We start from the raw sequence: 20,892 nt of genomic DNA, 5'->3' as shown, positions 1-20,892 counted from the left end.
TTTAATACCTGATGTACAATTATAACTCGGAAAACATGGAGTTTTACACTCCCTGGACCATGTCTTATTATTCGGAGAAGAGTGTCAAATGATTTTATATGACCACAGATTAGTGTCAGAGATTCTTCTTTCTATTTACTAAACTATACAGCGGAAGTAAACATACATAAATCATGTGCGAACAGCAGACAGAAGAATCTGTATATCATTGACAAGTTTTCTAGATAGGATCAAAAAGCCACTAGTGGAATATAACCTTCCGGTCGTTTGATTGGTCAAGAATTCGATGTTATTGACGTCATCAATAATCGAATGACGTCACATCAACGGGTCCCGGCCGTCACCTGTACACATCATTTGCATGCATGAAATAATACTTGGCCACGTTTTCCTTTGATTCAAGCCGATATTATTGTGGTAGAAACAGGTCACACGACTCGTGATTTTTGGATATGGAATTTATTTCACACTTGTACATTATTTTTTAAAAGTTACAAAAGACACTAAGAGCTAAAGCTCGTGTCTTTTGTAACTTTTAAAAAATAACGTACGAGTGAGAAATACATTCCATATCCAACAACCACTTTTGTAACCTCTATATATTTCAAACTTGCAGAAAAACTTTGATCTAGCCACCCGGCACCAGTGTGATTCTAATAGCCATACCTCATCCCACCTCAAAGGAGAGCTAAAAATAAATGATTACAGATTTAGACTTTATTTAGACCTTCACAGGAATTAACAACAAAACCTACGTTAATTATCACCGACGTATTACCTGTATGTCGCCATGAGGGGAGATAACTTCTGGTCGACACATGACTCCGTCCCCACACCGACTATAGGAGGCCAGTGACATAAGAACTTCTCGCTTTAATATACATTAATTATCACCGACATATTACCTGTATATCGCCATCAGGGGAGATAAGTTCTGGTCGACACATGACTCCATCCCCACACCGACTATAGGAGGCCAGCGACAGATAAAAACATCTAGCTTTAATATACATTATCACTGACGTATTACCTGTATATCGCCATCAGGGGAGATAACTTCTGGTCGACACATGACTCCGTCCCCACACCGACTATAGGAGGCCAGTGACATAAGAACTTCTCGCTTTAATATACATTAATTATCACCGACATATTACCTGTATATCGCCATCAGGGGAGATAAGTTCTGGTCGACACATGACTCCGTCCCCACACCGACTATAGGAGGCCAGCGACATAAGAACATCCAGCACCGATATACACTGAAGAGCCACTTCCCACGCCTTGTACCTACAAGTAGAAGTGATAGTGATACAACAATTACTCGAAATGTTAGATCGGAACTTCTCAGAAGTTCACATAATCTGTCGGTGCCTTGATATATCCATACTACAATGTAACTATATTCCAGGCATATACCGATTTTTTAGAGGAACAGTGACGTATCTCCAACATGGAGTGCTTGGAAGTAAAGAGTTGTATCTCAAATTTATCAATTTTTTTATTTTGATAAATTACATTTCCGACTGAGCATTTCTTATTGAATATGTACTTGATATCAATGGAAATTGTCTAATTCTTTTGAATCACATAGTATTTTAACAAAATTAGACCATCTCAATTGATATAATGTACAAATTCTATAAGAAAATCTCACTCGTAGTTGTAATTTGTTAAAATCTAATGGATAAATTTGAGATACGGCCCTTTACTTCTGAGCACGCCATGTTGGAGATACGTCCTTGTTCCTCTAAACAATCGATATGACCAAGTGTTAAACAAAGCATTGCCGATTCGACTACTGTACATCATACCATCTCGTACACTTGTTGGATTCTATTTCATTTTTACCATCTTGTCACACTATTTTCGAACTTGGTGTCAAAAGGAGCATGATTAAGACAAAACATCCTTCAGAGTAGATCGAATATTTTGCAACCATCTCAGAAACTACATAAGACAGTGCTAGTACGCTTCACATTCGTCATTAGTCTGATGAAGGTGACAGTGTAGTCATCGAAACGTCACAATTTAAGAGATCATATTGGTTGTGTCATATAACTTCTATCATATTTACTTTACCAACCCAAAGAAAATGTTCCAGAATATATTACAGGTTTGGTAGGGATAATGCCAACACTTTTCAAGAAACAAGGCCAAAAAAGTAGAGCAAAGGTCACGGTCAAGGTCAGCAGGTGTGTAGTACCAACAGAAAGGTCACAAAAGGTCACAAGGAACACGCGTCAAATATGAAAGCCCTATCTTGCATAGTTATAAACATACTGTGGCCAAGGTTAAAGTTTTTTAAAAGAAGGTCAAAGGTCAAAGGTCTGCAAATGTAGTACCAATGGAAAAGTTTTGTCTCATGTAAATATGGTTACAGTTAATGACCTCTGAAATTGAATAAAGCCTTAAATTTCAACCAATCAGAGGGTACAAAATATCTGTTCAGATTTTCCAGTTTTTTAACATAAGATATATCCTACTCCAATAATATTAGAGGTTAACACGACATATACGTATAGGAGTAAAGATATCGTGTTATACTCATCAACAAGCTACCTCTCGTCAAAACTGTGGAAGATTCTTCGCATCGTATCTTTTAACGCTGAATCTTTTCTTTCCTCAGCATCCGCGAGTTCTGACAAATATTCGTCTATTTCTGATGTCCTGTACCGCTTCCATCCCTTCTTTGAGGAGAAAAGCTCGTAATTATCGGGAACTCTCTTTAATGCACTCTCAGGGACTTCCATCTGATACCGATTCTTTCCCGTACCCCAGAATGTCATCGCCTGTAAAATGGAGTTTAGTTTATTTTATTTTAACGTCCTATCAACAGCCAAGGTCATTCAAGGACGTGCCTGGTTTTGGAGGTTGAGGAAAGCTGGAGTACCTGGAGAAAAACCACCGGCCTACGGTCAGTACCTGGCAACTGCCCCACACGGGTTTCCAACCCAGAGGTGGAGGGCTAGTGATAAAGTATCAGGATACCTTAACCACTTCGCAGTCCAACCCCCTTATAAAACGGAGTAAATCACAATGAGTCCTGCTTTTATTTCTACGTCACTTGTCGGTATAATTCAATTTTGTTTGCAACAATGGTTTGAACTGTTTTTTTCACTGTCAAGTGAAAGACTAAAATATTAAGTACGTTTTAATGACCTATTATTTCACCAGACACTGATTTTTCATGACTAACACAAAACAATATTGACTACTGATTTTTTCAATATCAGAGTTTTCCTTTTCAGTTTTAAATCAAAAGGACTAGAACTAGATACTAAATAGGTCTATCGATGTAAAGAACGAAAATGGAAGTGGACTCCTTACACAAACCGCTTTATAGTTTACGACGAGTGTACCTTGGTTTTTGGTTTAAATATAGAAAGACCAAGTTATAATCTAATCCTCATCTAACAATTTATCAAAGTTATACCAAATCAAAATATTCCAGCAATTTGAACCAGTGGAGAACTGCCCCTGCATCACACTGACCTTACAGCCCAGTCGAGTCCGCTGTCGGTCAAGATAAAGATTGAGTGACCGCTCAGTGGCCTGAATGTCTGAAATGGCTTGATCATAGTCTTCATCCACACCTAAAACAGAAAGCAGATCAAGAGTTACTTCCCCTTGGTCTCACAGCAGGAGATAACTTACCTTTGCTTGGTACAATACTCCTCCTCACACAACAGGTGTCAGTATAGAGTTACTTCCCCTTGGTCTCACAGAGATAACTTACCTTTACTTGGTACAATACTTCTCCTCACACAACAGGTGTTAGTATAGAGTTACTTCCCCTTGGTCTCACAGAGATAACTTACCTTTGTTTGGTACAATACACCTCCCCACACAACAGGTGTTAGTATTGAGTTACTTCCCCTTGGTCTCACAGAGATAACTTACCTTTGCTTGGTACAATACTCCTCCTCACACAACATGTGTTAGTATAGAGTTACTTCCCCTTGGTCTCACAGCAGGAGATAACTTACCTTTGCTTGGTACAATACTCCTCCTCACACAACAGGTGTCAGTATAGAGTTACTTCCCCTTGGTCTCACAGAGATAACTTACCTTTGTTGGGTACAATCACTCCATCCTTCTTGGCTTTATTATGGTCAAATGAATGCTACAAAATAATACAATAGACATGTAATATATATGTATCATTGTCTCACTATCAGACTGTCCGATCCTTATGTTGTATAATCTACAGATTACTTCACCACACAAAATACAGTTCCAAAAACTACTTCTGACATTCTTAATGTGACATAGTTGTTCTTGATTAATTATAAGTGTTGACAGATCGAAAATTTCATAGTGCACATTCAGGTTCTTTAAAAGAAGGAATAGCAAAATAAAATTTATCTTTAAATCTATTCCAGTTAGTCTCTTTATCTCACCTCAAAGAACTCTATGTCGTCATGGAGATCAGGAAAACATCCTTCGCTCTCATCGCCCTGTAGCGTCATAGTCTTTGATAACAATTTGGACCTGTTGAGAAGGAAACACCCAAACTGGGTCAGTAAAAAATTCCAACTTTTCCAGTCATTTATTTATTGTCATTTTATACAAAAGAATAATCCCGCCATAGGTGGGGTAGGAGTGAACTTACATAAGATCAGTCGTGTGTTTGACGAGTAAACTGACGTGAAGGAGACAGAAATCGAAGAGTCTGGTTGAACATGACTAAACAGAAATCTCTTCATAAGTCTTAACTGGGCTAAAAGTGGCGCCTATTTTAGTGGCCATGGCGCCTTAAATTCGCCATTGGCGACCAGTTATTGACCAATAAAGCACCTGCATGGCCACTAGAGAATTGTGTAAATTTGTAACTCGGTTAATTTTGTTAAAGTTTGTAGTCAGTGCTAAAATTACTTTCACAATAGAGATTTTAAACTGAACTAGAGAATTAAAAGCCTTTTTTTAAAATGTAAGACAACTTGGCCAGGCGACTAACTTTTCAAATTGGCGCCTAGATTGTATGACTTGGTAGCCAAATAGGCCATCTGGAAAAAATATCCACTTTGAGCCCTGCTTAACATAAAAATTAGCAGGGATTCGTGTAGATAAAAAACCCAATCTCATTGTTGTTTTTATTTTGAGAGAAGCATGAGCTTTATTTGATGTTTAACCTTGATAACGTCCTCTAATCTGACTGAAGCTACAAAGTGTCCTATCTACGTATCTTACTTGAAGTTCTTGGTATGACCTTGAAACTTCTTGGCCACTTTAGATATGGTTCTGAATCCCTCTATCGTCAACAGGAAAGTCTTCAATCTTTTTCTTACTGTGAGAAAAAAAGGTCATTTTCTCATTTTCAACAGCTTGTCAACATATTTATAATCATATATACTACAGCTAAAAAAAAAAAAACAAGAATATTCGACTTAAGAGCATTTGATTTTACATCAACGAACAAATTTTAGTATGTTGGCCACTTTCACTCTGATTTGAGGAAATTAAAATTTCTACATTATTATATCATAGCTTAATTTTGAATTATTTTTTTTTTTTTCCCCCTCAGGTTGATTAATTTTGTATAGTTCACAGCATAACTTCATGGATTTGAACCTGGAAAGTTTTACAGAAGGAAAGAAACAAATACAAATTCTGTGATTAGGCCTCACTCTTTAACTTGTTATGGGGCTAATAACCAGACGAATAGTATTTTTGATACCTTTATACTTTGCCATCATTATTAAATTTACCTGTATTTGGCCTCATCAAACATAATAGCACGGGAATCCGGATGGTTTTTACTCCTGGACGCCGATCCTAAACTGTGGATTCTGTAAAACAGAAGTGTTCGTTTAGTCTCTTTACATAAAATCGTGTGGCCAGAATTCAGCCTCAGTCAGAAAAGCAGAATGTTTCAACCTCAGTCTTCTTATTAAACAAGAGGCACAATGGTCTTGTATTGCTCACATGCTTCTAATGCAGCCTTGAAATAGATCAAAATGCAGATGCTAATTAGCTGATTACCACTTTTTCAAATATCAGAGTAGACTAAACTTTTGATAGCCCTTCATTCAAGCACACCACTGGCCCAATAGCAGGTCATCACTCAGAGTAGACTAAATTTTTGATAGCCCTTCATTCAAGCACACCACTGGCCCAATACCAGGTCACTGTATCTCTTGGGTACTGACAAATACTTTTTTAAAGATTTCAACCTATTTGACCCCTGTGACCTTGAATAATGGTCAAGATCATTCATTCGAATAAATTTAGTAGCCGTTCACTCCAGCATGCTACAGGCCAAATATCAGGTCTCTAACCTTCTTGGTTATCTTAGGACAGCAGACACTGTACCATGGCATAAGCTCACTCGCCCTTCGGGCAGGTTAGCTTATGAATGTTGTATTTTGCTATCAACTTTACTCTTCTGATTAACCAATATTAACTTAAACATGCCGAAATCAATTATATATCTATTTTGAAATCATGTGTTCTTGTCAAGAGTGAAAGCAAATCAAATTGTAACATGTGAAATAAGTAAATTGAGATACAATTGTTGATAAAAAGTCAACTTCAATTTCAGGCTGTCCCTTGGCAAATTTAAGACAACAAGAAATTTAGGTACAGACTCACAGTATCTGAGAAGTGTTTTTTCAAATTATCAAATTCTATCAACAAATAAATTACTCTTTACCTATTTAATAATCGCTCCAAGTCAGGTAATTTTTTTATAATTTCTGCTGTCGTAGCAACTAAATCTGGACAGCCAATCAGATCATCAACAGCGTCCAGACGATCATTAATGGAGGCTGGATTACAAAGCGGAGCACAGAGCCACTGTCGGAACAAACGACGGCCTAAAACAATGAAATCAAACAAATATCATCAAAAAATCATCAGGATTTTGTTAAAATAGTTTTTTCCTTACCAAATTAAAAAAAAAAAAAAGGAACTGTCAGATAAAAAATACAGAAACGATTACAACTTTACTTCACATACATGTGTATAGTGTACAGGTATAATCTGGAAAGAAATGCAAATTGTGCTATCAACTCTTTAGTATAAAAACTTTCAAAATAGATTATTGGACACAGACAGACAGAGGGGACAAATACATTGTGATGGAATGACATATAGACAGACAGACAGAGAGGACAAATACATTGTGATGGAATGACACACAGACAGACAGAGGACAAATACATTGTGATGGAATGACACACAGACAGACAGAGGGGACAAATACATTGTGATGGAATGACACACAGACAGATAGAGGACAAATACATTGTGATGGAATGACACACAGACAGACAGAGGGGACAAATACATTGTGATGGAATGACACACAGACAGAGGGGACAAATACATTGTGGTGGAATGACACACAGACAGACAGAGGGGACAAATACATTGTGATGGAATGACACACAGACAGACAGAGGGGACAAATACATTGTGAAGGAATGACACACAGACAGAGGGACAAATACATTGTGGTGGAATGACACACAGACAGACAGAGGGGACAAATACATTGTGATGGAATGACACACAGACAGACAGAGGGGACAAATACATTGTGATGGAATGACACAGACAGAGGGGACAAATACATTGTGATGGAATGACACACAGACAGAGGGGACAAATACATTGTGATGGAATGACACACAGACAGACAGAGGGGACAAATACATTGTGATGGAATGACACACAGACAGACAGAGGGACAAATACATTGTGGTGGAATGACACACAAACAGACAGAGGGGACAAATACATTGTGATGGAATGACACACAGACAGAGGGGACAAATACATTGTGGTGGAATGACACACAAACAGACAGAGGGGACAAATACATTGTGATGGAATGACACACAGACAGACAGAGGGGACAAATACATTGTGATGGAATGACACACAGACAGACAGAGGGGACAAATACAATGTGATGGAATCACACACAGACAGACAGAGGGGACAAATACATTGTGATGGAATGACACACAGACAGAGGGGACAAATACATTGTGATGGAATGACACACAGACAGAGGGGACAAATACATTGTGATGGAATGACACACAGACAGAGGGGACAAATACATTGTGAAGGAATGACACCCAGACAGAGGGACAAATACATTGTGGTGGAATGACACACAGACAGACAGAGGGGACAAATACATTGTGATGGAATGACACAGACAGACAGAGGGGACAAATACATTGTGGTGGAATGACACACAGACAGACAGAGGGGACAAATACATTGTGATGGAATGACACACAGACAGAGGGGACAAATACATTGTAATGGAATGACACACAGACAGAGGGGACAAATACATTGTGATGGAATGACACACAGACAGAGGGGACAAATACATTGTGATGGAATGACACACAGACAGAGGGGACAAATACATTGTGATGGAATGACACAGACAGACAGAGGGGACAAATACATTGTGATGGAATGACACACAAACAGACAGAGGGGACAAATACATTGTGATGGAATGACACACAGACAGACAGAGGGGACAAATACATTGTGATGGAATGACACACAGACAGAGGGACAAATACATTGTGGTGGAATGACACAGACAGACAGAGGGGACAAATACATTGTGATGGAATGACAGACAGACAGACAGAGGGGACAAATACATTGTAATGGAATGACACACAGACAGAGGGGACAAATACATTGTGATGGAATGACACACAGACAGAGGGGACAAATACATTGTGATGGAATGACACACAGACAGAGGGGACAAATACATTGTGATGGAATGACACACAGACAGACAGGGGGACAAATACATTGTGATGGAATGACACAGACAGAGGGGACAAATACATTGTGATGGAATGACACACAGACAGAGGGGACAAATACATTGTGATGGAATGACACACACAGACAGAGGGGACAAATACATTGTGATGGAATGACACACAGACAGAGGGACAAATACATTGTGATGGAATGACACACAGACAGACAGAGGGGACAAATACATTGTGATGGAATGACACACAGACAGACAGAGGGGACAAATACATTGTGATGGAATGACACACAGACAGACAGAGGGGACAAATACATTGTGATGGAATGACACACAGACAGACAGAGAGGATAATTACATTGTGATGGAATGACACACAGACAGACAGAGGGGACAAATACATTGTGATGGAATGACACACAGACAGACAGAGGGGACAAATACATTGTGATGGAATGACACACACAGACAGAGGGGACAAATACATTGTGATGGAATGACACACAGACAGAGGGACAAATACATTGTGATGGAATGACACACAGACAGACAGAGGGGACAAATACATTGTGATGGAATGACACACAGACAGAGGGGACAAATACATTGTGATGGAATGACACACAGACAGACAGAGGGGACAAATACATTGTGATGGAATGACACACAGACAGACAGAGGGGACAAATACATTGTGATGGAATGACACAGACAGACAGAGGGGACAAATACATTGTGATGGAATGACACAGACAGACAGAGGGGACAAATACATTGTGATGGAATGACACACAGACAGACAGAGGGGACAAATACATTGTGATGGAATGACACACACAGACAGAGGGGACAAATACATTGTGATGGAATGACACACACAGACAGAGGGGACAAATACATTGTGATGGAATGACACACAGACAGAGGGGACAAATACATTGTGATGGAATGACACACAAACAGACAGAGGGGACAAATACATTGTGATGGAATGACACAGACAGACAGAGGGGACAAATACATTGTGATGGAATGACACACAGACAGAGGGGACAAATACATTGTGATGGAATGACACACAGACAGAGGGGACAAATACATTGTGATGGAATGACACACAGACAGAGGGGACAAATACATTGTGATGGAATGACACAGACAGACAGAGGGGACAAATACATTGTGATGGAATGACACACAGACAGAGGGGACAAATACATTGTGATGGAATGACACAGACAGACAGAGGGGACAAATACATTGTGATGGAATGACACACAGACAGAGGGGACAAATACATTGTGATGGAATGACACACAGACAGACAGAGGGGACAAATACATTGTGATGGAATGACACACAGACAGAGGGGACAAATACATTGTGATGGAATGACACAGACAGACAGAGGGGACAAATACATTGTGATGGAATGACACACAGACAGAGGGGACAAATACATTGTGATGGAATGACACACAGACAGAGGGGACAAATACATTGTGATGGAATGACAGACAGACAGAGGGGACAATACATTGTGATGGAATGACACACAGACAGAGGGGACAAATACATTGTGATGGAATGACACACAGACAGACAGAGGGGACAAATACATTGTGATGGAATGACACACAGACAGAGGGACAAATACATTGTGGTGGAATGACACAGACAGACAGAGGGGACAAATACATTGTGATGGAATGACAGACAGACAGACAGAGGGGACAAATACATTGTAATGGAATGACACACAGACAGAGGGGACAAATACATTGTGATGGAATGACACACAGACAGAGGGGACAAATACATTGTGATGGAATGACACACAGACAGAGGGGACAAATACATTGTGATGGAATGACAGACAGACAGAGGGGACAAATACATTGTGATGGAATGACACACAGACAGAGGGGACAAATACATTGTGATGGAATGACACACAGACAGACAGACAGAGGGGACAAATACATTGTAATGGAATGACACACAGACAGACAGAGGGGACAAATACATTGTGGTGGAATGACACACAGACAGACAGAGGGGACAAATATATTGTGATGGAATGACACACAGACAGACAGAGGGGACAAATACATTGTGGTGGAATGACACACAGACAGACAGAGGGGACAAATATATTGTGATGGAATGACACACAGACAGAGGGGACAAATACATTGTGATGGAATGACACACAGACAGACAGAGGGGACAAATACATTGTGGTGGAATGACACACAGACAGACAGAGGGGACAAATACATTGTGATGGAATGACACACAGACAGAGGGGACAAATACATTGTGATGGAATGACACACAGACAGACAGAGGGGACAAATACATTGTAATGGAATGACACACAGACAGAGGGGACAAATACATTGTGATGGAATGACACACAGACAGACAGAGGGGACAAATACATTGTGGTGGAATGACACAGACAGACAGAGGGGACAAATACATTGTGATGGAATGACACACAGACAGAGGGGACAAATACATTGTGATGGAATGACACACAGACAGACAGAGGGGACAAATACATTGTGATGGAATGACACACAGACAGAGGGGACAAATACATTGTGATGGAATGACACAGACAGACAGAGGGGACAAATACATTGTGATGGAATGACACACAGACAGACAGAGGGGACAAATACATTGTGATGGAATGACACACAGACAGACAGAGGGGACAAATACATTGTGGTGGAATGACACACAGACAGACAGAGGGGACAAATACATTGTGATGGAATGACACACAGACAGACAGACAGAGGGGACAAATACATTGTAATGGAATGACACACAGACAGACAGAGGGGACAAATACATTGTGGTGGAATGACACACAGACAGACAGAGGGGACAAATATATTGTGATGGAATGACACACAGACAGAGGGGACAAATACATTGTGATGGAATGACACACAGACAGACAGAGGGGACAAATACATTGTGGTGGAATGACACACAGACAGACAGAGGGGACAAATACATTGTGATGGAATGACACACAGACAGAGGGGACAAATACATTGTGATGGAATGACACACAGACAGACAGAGGGGACAAATACATTGTAATGGAATGACACACAGACAGAGGGGACAAATACATTGTGATGGAATGACACACAGACAGACAGAGGGGACAAATACATTGTGGTGGAATGACACAGACAGACAGAGGGGACAAATACATTGTGATGGAATGACACACAGACAGAGGGGACAAATACATTGTGATGGAATGACACACAGACAGACAGAGGGGACAAATACATTGTGATGGAATGACACACAGACAGAGGGGACAAATACATTGTGATGGAATGACACAGACAGACAGAGGGGACAAATACATTGTGATGGAATGACACACAGACAGACAGAGGGGACAAATACATTGTGATGGAATGACACACAGACAGACAGAGGGGACAAATACATTGTGATGGAATGACACACAGACAGAGGGGACAAATACATTGTGATGGAATGACACACAGACAGACAGAGGGGACAAATACATTGTGATGGAATGACACACAGACAGACAGAGGGGACAAATACATTGTGATGGAATGACACAGACAGACAGAGGGGACAAATACATTGTGATGGAATGACACACAGACAGAGGGGACAAATACATTGTGGTGGAATGACACAGACAGACAGAGGGGACAAATACATTGTGATGGAATGACACACAGACAGACAGGGGACAAATACATTGTGATGGAATGACACACAGACAGACAGAGGGGACAAATACATTGTGATGGAATGACACACAGACAGAGGGGACAAATACATTGTGATGGAATGACAGACAGACAGACAGAGGGGACAAATACATTGTAATGGAATGACACACAGACAGACAGAGGGGACAAATACATTGTGCTCCATTAAGTGTAGTTGGGGTATAACAAGCATGATCCAGCTATTGTCACCACGGTTACATACCAAATGGGGTATTACAGTGGTCAAGCTGTTCCAGATATTGTCACCATGGTTACATACCAAATGATATAATACAGTGGTCAAGCTGTTCCAGCTATTGTCACCACGGTTACATACCAAATGGGGTATTACAGTGGTCAAGCTGTTCCAGATATTGTCACCATGGTTACATACCAAATGATATAATACAGTGGTCAAGCTGTTCCAGCTATTGTCACCACGGTTACATACCAAATGGGGTATTACAGTGGTCAAGCTGTTCCAGATATTGTCACCATGGTTACATACCAAATGAGGTATTACTGAGGTCAAGCTGTTCCAGCTATCGTTACCATGGTTACATACCAAATGGGGTATTACAATGGTCAAGCTGTTCCAGTAGGGTCCCCTCCAGTGTCCCACTGGCCGAGTTCTCCGTGATGTCCAGGTTAGCTAGGGTCACTCCATCCAGCACCTGTACAAGTAAAGGAAACAAACTTCATGAGGCTTCGTAAAAACTTTTACAGTTATTAGTTGTAATGAGTCATTAGATATTTTTCAGAGACTTACAGAATTTTACATTGGTCTGTTCTGTGGACAGTGATATCTTACATTGGTCTGTTCTGTGAACAGGGATATCTTACATTGGTCTGTTCTGTGGACAGGGATATCTTACATTGGTCTGTTCTGTGGACAGGGATATCTTACATTGGTCTGTTCTGTGGACAGGGATATCTTACATTGGTCTGTTCTGTGGACAGGGATATCTTACATTGGTCTGTTCTGTGGACAGGGATATCTTACATTGGTCTGTTCTGTGGACAGGGATATCTTACATTGGTCTGTTCTGTGGACAGGGATATCTTACATTGGTTTGTTCTGTGGACAGGGATATCTTACATTGGTCTGTTCTGTGGACAGAGATATCTCAGCCTGAGTATAAGCGTTTGACAGCATGATGATTGCTGAGTGATAGCCAGTCAAACTCTTACACTCGGGTTGAGATATATCTCTGTCCAAAAACCAGACCTGTGATTGATTTTATTTCTCACATACAAATAATCAAATTTGAGTGAGAACATCAATCTAATTCACCTGCCCTCCAAACAAAAAAAACAAAAAAAAACAAGAGGTCCCAAAAGGCCTGTATTGCTCACATGGATATTAGTTAAATTTCAAATATTTCCTATTGTTGAACTGCCTCCCCAAACAATGGTTCAAACTACAGGTGGACCAAAAAGAATAAGGATTTTAGAATGTTTTATTTTTTTCATTTTTGGCTATATTTCCTTTTTTGGCCCCTTTCTCCTGCCCCAAGAGGGCCACATCCTTATTGTTTATGAATACAACATTAAATTCCATTGGCTCAATAATGGTCCAGACCATATATCATCAAAATCCATTCAGTTGTTCAGGACTAGTAGGGATTTAAAGGATTTACCATAATTTCCCCTATTGGGCACCATTCCTCAGGCCACACCCTCTGTTTACATGTTATATCTTCTTTGCCCAATAATACTGTCTCAAGACCAAATTTCAGCAAAATCCATTCAGGCGTTCTGGACTTGTATGAGTTTATAAAATGTTGATGGACGTATGGATGACGGGCACTTCGCCATGTCATTTGCTCACTGGCCCTTTGGGCCTGCTGTGCTAACAAGTGGCCCATAAGACCTGTATCACTCACCTGGTTGGATTTGACAAAACATCAAAATAATGTTCAATTCATTAAAAGCTTTTTTTGTTGATGTTGATGGCATAGGGATCTAGACTGCTTGAAAGATATAACCCAGAAATGAAACCCAAACTCCCTAGGGGTGTGAAAGATATAACCCAGAAACGAAACCCAAACTCCCTAGGGGTGTGAAAGATATAACCCAGAAACGAAACCCAAACTCCCTAGGGCCCGTAGGGGTGTGATAAACCCATGGATTGTTTTTACAACATGATTGTGTTTAAAAGAACTAAGTCCCTTGCAGTGGGGAAGGAAAGACCCCTCAGCCTATTTTTACATCTCTATCTATGCACAACAATGCTTAATAACATTATAGGGTGAAAAGACCCCAGGGCCCATATTTATAACAGGATTGGTGCCCAGCAATGCTATACATGGTTATGGGTTGGGGATCTGAACAGTTTCAAAAATATAAGTATCGATAAAAGGACTTCAACTTGACCCCGCCCCTCTAGACCACGGGGGGGGGGGGGGGGGGGTCATAGTCACCATTTATGCAAAATCTGTTCCCCTAAGGTTGTTTCTGACCATATTGATGAAAATTCATTCAGTACTTTGTGACAAGTAAGGATTTAAAGGAACTACCCCTATTTCCCCTATTGGGCCACCCCTCTGGCCCTTTTGGGGTTCAGAATTGACCATATTGGGTTAATATTGATTTGGTATTTTATGACAAGTAGCGATTTGAAGCTAATGTTGACGGACGACAGTCGGGCAATGGACGCCGCGCCATGGCATAAGCTCATAAGACCTTTAGTCCAGGTGAGTTAAAAATCAAGGCACCGAAAAGTAACAAACACTTGGTCAGAACAATCTCTGAATGATTTCAGGCAAGTCTGAGTTCAATCCTACAACTGGAACTTGAGAAGTTCCAATTGAGGTTTTGAAGGTGACGGCCATCTTGGATTTCAGACGGACTCAAAAAATAATACCAGGTCAGACAATCTTTGGATCATTTCAGGCAATTTTGAGCCGAATTTCAACAGTGGAACTTAAGAAGTTTGAAACGTTGAAAGTTAACAGAAAGTGCATAGCAAATGGCGTATGATGACAGACAAAGCACAATGGCTATAGGCTATAAGTCATCATAACCCTTCAGGTCAGACAAACTATTTACCAGTTATCTCCCTTGATTCAGAACACAAATGTTAAAAGAAATCAATGGAATCGATCACACTTATAACCCACCATGTGTTGACGACCTCCAAATGTCTCTTTTTTACACTCCTTCACTTCAGCATCATCCAAGGGAGAGTACTCTTCAAAATTGTTCATGGAGAGGAGTTCCTGGTCCAGCAGGCTGTATTGAAGGTACCTACAGACAAATGTACTCGACAATGAAGCTTCAAACAAGCTACAGTTTGGAGGTTACTAAACTTGGTCGTAAAGTGAATTAGCTTAGTAGTGGAGTTAACACTGTAGTACACTGGAGTTAACACTGTAGTGTACTAGAGTTAACACTGTAGTACACTGGAGTTAACACTGTAGTGCACTGGAGTTAACACTGTAGTGTACTGGAGTTAACACTGTAGTACACTGGAGTTAACACTGTAGTACACTGGAGTTAACACTGTAGTACACTGGAGTTGACACTGTGGTACACTGGAGTTAACAATGTAGTAAACTGGAGTTAACACTGTGGTACACTGGAGTTAACACTGTAGTATACTGGAGTTAACACTGTAGTACACTGAAGTTAACACCGTAGTACACTGGAGTTAATACTGTAGTACACTGGAGTTAACACTGTAGTGTAATGGAGTTAACACTGTTGTACACTGGAGTTAACACTGTAGTACTCTAGAGTTAATACTGTAGTACACTGGAGTTAACACTGTAGTGTAATGGAGTTAACACTGTAGTACACTGGAGTTAACACTGTAGTGTACTGGAGTTAACACCGTAGTACACTGGAGTTAATACTGTGGTACACTGGAGTTAACACTGTGGTACACTGGAGTTAACACTGTAGTACACTGGAGTTAACACCGTAGTACACTGGAGTTAATACTGTAGTACACTGGAGTTAACACTAGAGTATACTGGAGTTAACACTGTAGTACACTGGAGTTAACACTGTAGTATACTGGAGTTAACACTGTAGTACACTGGAGTTAACACTGTAGTACACTGGAGTTAACACTGTAGTACACTGGAGTTAACACTGTAGTACACTAGTAAACACTGTAGAACACTGGAGTAAACACTAGTACACTGGAGTTAACACTGTAGTACACTGGAGTTGACACTAGAACACTGGAGTTGACACTGTAGTATACTGTAGTACACTGTAGTACACTGTAGTACACTGGAGTTAACACTAGAGTACACTGGAGTTAACACTGTAGTACACTGGAGTTAACACTGGAGTTAACACTGTAGTACACTGGAGTTAACACTGTGGTACACTGGAGTTAACACTGTGGTACACTGGAGTTAACACTGTAGTACACTGGAGTTAACACTGGAGTTAACACTGTAGTACACTGGAGTTAACACTGTGGTACACTGGAGTTAACACTGTGGTACACTGGAGTTAACACTGTAGTACACTGGAGTTAACACCGTAGTACACTGGAGTTAATACTGTAGTACACTGGAGTTAACACTAGAGTATACTGGAGTTAACACTGTAGTACACTGGAGTTAACACTGTAGTATACTGGAGTTAACACTGTAGTACACTGGAGTTAACACTGTGGTACACTGGAGTTAACACTGTAGTACACTGGAGTTAACACTGTAGTACACTAGTAAACACTGTAGAACACTGGAGTAAACACTAGTACACTGGAGTTAACACTGTAGTACACTGGAGTTGACACTGTAGTACACTGGAGTTAACACTGTAGTACACTGGAGTTAACACTGTAGTACACTGGAGTTAACACTGTAGTACACTGGAGTTAACACTGTAGTACACTGGAGTTAACACTGTAGTACACTGGAGTTAACACTGTAGTACACTGGAGTTAACACTGTAGTACACTGGAGTTAACACTGTAGTACACTGGAGTTAACACTGTAGTACACTGGAGTTAACACTGTAGTACACTGGAGTTAACACTGTAGTACACTGGAGTTAACACTGTAGTACACTGGAGTTAACACTGTAGTACACTGGAGTTAACACTGTAGTACACTGGAGTTAACACTGTAGTACACTGGAGTTAACACTGTAGTACACTGGAGTTAACACTGTAGTACACTGGAGTTAACACTGTAGTACACTGGAGTTAACACTGTAGTACACTGGAGTTAACACTGTAGTACACTGGAGTTAACACTGTAGTACACTGGAGTTAACACTGTAGTACACTGGAGTTAACACTGTGTACTGGAGTTAACACTGTAGTGTACTGGAGTTAACACGTAGTACACTGGATTAACACGTAGACACTGAGTTATATTAGACACTGGAGTTAACACTGTAAACGAGTTAACACTTAGTACACTGGGTTAACACTGTAGTACACTGGAGTTAACACTGTAGTACACTGGAGTTAACACTGTAGTACACTGGAGTTAACACTGTAGTGTAATGGAGTTAACACTGTAGTACACTGGAGTTAACACTGTGGTACACTGGAGTTAACACTGTAGTACACTGGAGTTAATAACACTGTAGTATTAACTGGAGTTACAACAAACACTGTAGTACACTGGAGTTAAACACTGTGAGTACACTGGAGTTACTGATTAACACTGTGTACACTGGAGTTACACAACTGTAGTACACTGGAGTAACACTGTAGTACACGGGAACACGTAGTGTACTGGAGTTAACACTGTAGTACACTGGAGTTAACACTATAGTACACTGGAGTTAACACTGTAGTGTACTGGAGTTAACACTGTAGTGTACTGGAGTTAACACTAGTACACTGGAGTTAACACTAGTACACTGGAGTTAACACTGTAGTACACTGGAGTTAACACTGTAGTGTACTGGAGTTAACACTAGTACACTGGAGTTAACACTAGTACACTGGAGTTAACACTGTAGTACACTGGAGTTAACACTGTAGAACACTGGATTTAACACTGTAGTACACTGGAGTTAACACTGGAGTACACTGGAGTTAACACTAGTACACTGGAGTTAACACTGTAGTACACTGGAGTTAACACTGTAGTACACTGGAGTTAACACTGTAGTACACTGGAGTTAACACTGTAGAACACTGGAGTTAACACTGTAGTACACTGGAGTTAACACTGTAGTGTACTGGAGTTAACACTGTAGTGTACTGGAGTTAACACTAGTACACTGGAGTTAACACTGTAGTACACTGGAGTTAACACTGTAGTGTACTGGAGTTAACACTAGTACACTGGAGTTAACACTAGTACACTGGAGTTAACACTGTAGTACACTGGAGTTAACACTGTAGTACACTGGAGTTAACACTGTAGTACACTGGAGTTAACACTGTAGTACACTGGAGTTAACACTGTAGTACACTGGAGTTAACACTAGTACACTGGAGTTAACACTGTAGTACACTGGAGTTAACACTGTAGTATACTGGAGTTAACACTGTAGTACACTGTAGTACACTGGAGTTAACACTGTAGTACACTGGAGTTAACACTGTAGTACACTGGAGTTAACACTGTAGTACACTGGAGTTAACATTGTAGTACACTGGAGTTAACACTGTAGTACACTGGAGTTATAACACTGTAGTACACTGTTATACCTGCATTAGTGCCAATCTATATATATAGCTACCTACCACGTAACAGCTCCCAATGCCCGTATAGCCAGATTGTAGTCATCTCCAGGGGTCAGTCCTAGAGCGTCCGCTGTAATGGAAATCACCAGATCTTATCTAATGTATGTAATATCATGTGTACTATACATACCTTGGTATAGTTCGTGGGACGTAAAATAAGGCATTTTTAATTTTTTGTCAAATAAATTTCAGAAAACGCATACAAGCAGATTGATCAGATTTATCAGATTTATCCAGATTTATACTATTACATTAATATATGTGTATATCAGAGAGTACATGTACTTGGCATATGAGCCAGTCCAATATTTTGCTATGATTTCAATGTGAAGAAAATTAAAATTACTTAGAGTTGTTGTGTAATGTTGATCAGTCATTACATGTATCAACATCATTTTGTATGTAGCTAGTGAATTGTGTGGACATACACAAATTATATACTTCTAATGAGACAAATGTACTTTGAAAGTCTTACAAACTTCCAACATACTGTATTTTGAAGACCTACAAATTAAACTTTCCACAGACTGTGGGATCATCACTTTTTTATATAGAATTCCAGGCCTTTGTCTATTCATTCATTTTCAATATCATTTCACAGCTATCTTGATCAATTTAATTTAATTAAGTGTAAAAGGAGCTATTGGAGGGGGAGAGTTCAAGAGTTCAAGAAAAGACATCTGAAATCTTTCACAGCTTTCATATTGGATTATCTCTAAAAAGAATTCCACATATTTAATTTTTCGGCCCTTTCCCCATTCTCATGCCAATTGGTTTTTGATTTCATATTCTTTTTTTAGGCTTTCCCAATATTTTCCCATAGATGTTTCTCTCTGCAGATTGTAAACAACTCTGTTCTAGGTGACATGTTAATTTTACTTTCTCATGACAAAATAACTTAATTGCTTTCTACTCATCCATGCTTTAGCTGTTAAAAATGAAATGTTGCTGAACATAACTCTCATTATTGTTTATTTAACACTTAATCCTCATAGTGCCATGGTCATCAAAATAAACAAATGTCTTACTTTCAGAAATCATTTTCTTGATAGTAGCCGGCCACACAAACTTGTCGTTAACTTTGAAATAATCCTCCTCAGCCAGGCGTTTGAGGGTTTTGGAACTGTCCCAGAACTCTGACCCAGATGTCAAGCCTTCCTTCGACACAAATGTCAGGTTGTTTTTAAGTACCAATTGTGTCTTTGGTGTCATTTTGTTCCTTTCGAATAAAACCTGTAATCAAACATTAAATATTAATCAAAGTACTGAAAGTACTGAAGACACAAACGAAAACAAATTATTTTAACTGCTTTTTTTTAGTGGGGACATGGTCAACTTTGTATGGAACATCACCAATACCTGATTAGGACTAGGACAAAATATTGGCAAGAAAAGAAATTCATATCTACTTTTGATTGCAAGTGCGTCTTGGCAGCTAATTGTCAGAATAGGTACTCGGGTAATCTTATTTGACATCTTCAATGGGTTAATGTATACGTAGTTGTAGATGTAATATGAAGGTCCTAGATTACCTGTAAAATTAATGAGGCCTTTCTTTTCAAACTTTTGAGGATCCCATGCCTATAAGCGCTTCACAAATTATCATTATCATTAGCATTTGAAAAAATATTTATACATTTGATGTAGCGCCCCATCTAGCT

General features: G+C 39.8%; 1 protein-coding gene across 1 annotated transcript in view; it reads right to left on the bottom strand.

Annotated features, from left to right (window-relative positions):
* The window catches only part of LOC117316548 (DNA mismatch repair protein Msh6-like), a 65,790-nt gene that overhangs the window by 10,300 nt on the left and 34,598 nt on the right, over positions 1 to 20,892 (bottom strand). Inside the window, 13 exon segments of the mRNA XM_033871186.1 lie at positions 1,158 to 1,290; positions 2,563 to 2,792; positions 3,496 to 3,596; positions 4,072 to 4,126; positions 4,404 to 4,494; positions 5,194 to 5,270; positions 5,272 to 5,290; positions 5,712 to 5,792; positions 6,656 to 6,818; positions 13,124 to 13,232; positions 15,681 to 15,807; positions 19,232 to 19,301; positions 20,260 to 20,464. Of these exon segments, the coding sequence (XP_033727077.1) occupies positions 1,158 to 1,290; positions 2,563 to 2,792; positions 3,496 to 3,596; positions 4,072 to 4,126; positions 4,404 to 4,494; positions 5,194 to 5,270; positions 5,272 to 5,290; positions 5,712 to 5,792; positions 6,656 to 6,818; positions 13,124 to 13,232; positions 15,681 to 15,807; positions 19,232 to 19,301; positions 20,260 to 20,464 (1,461 nt within the window).

The sequence above is a fragment of the Pecten maximus genome, chromosome 18 (genome assembly GCF_902652985.1).
Source record: "Pecten maximus chromosome 18, xPecMax1.1, whole genome shotgun sequence".
Lineage (NCBI taxonomy): Eukaryota > Metazoa > Mollusca > Bivalvia > Pectinida > Pectinidae > Pecten > Pecten maximus.
The sequence above is the reverse complement of the archived record's forward strand: the minus strand, read 5'-3'. Positions and strand labels throughout refer to the sequence as shown.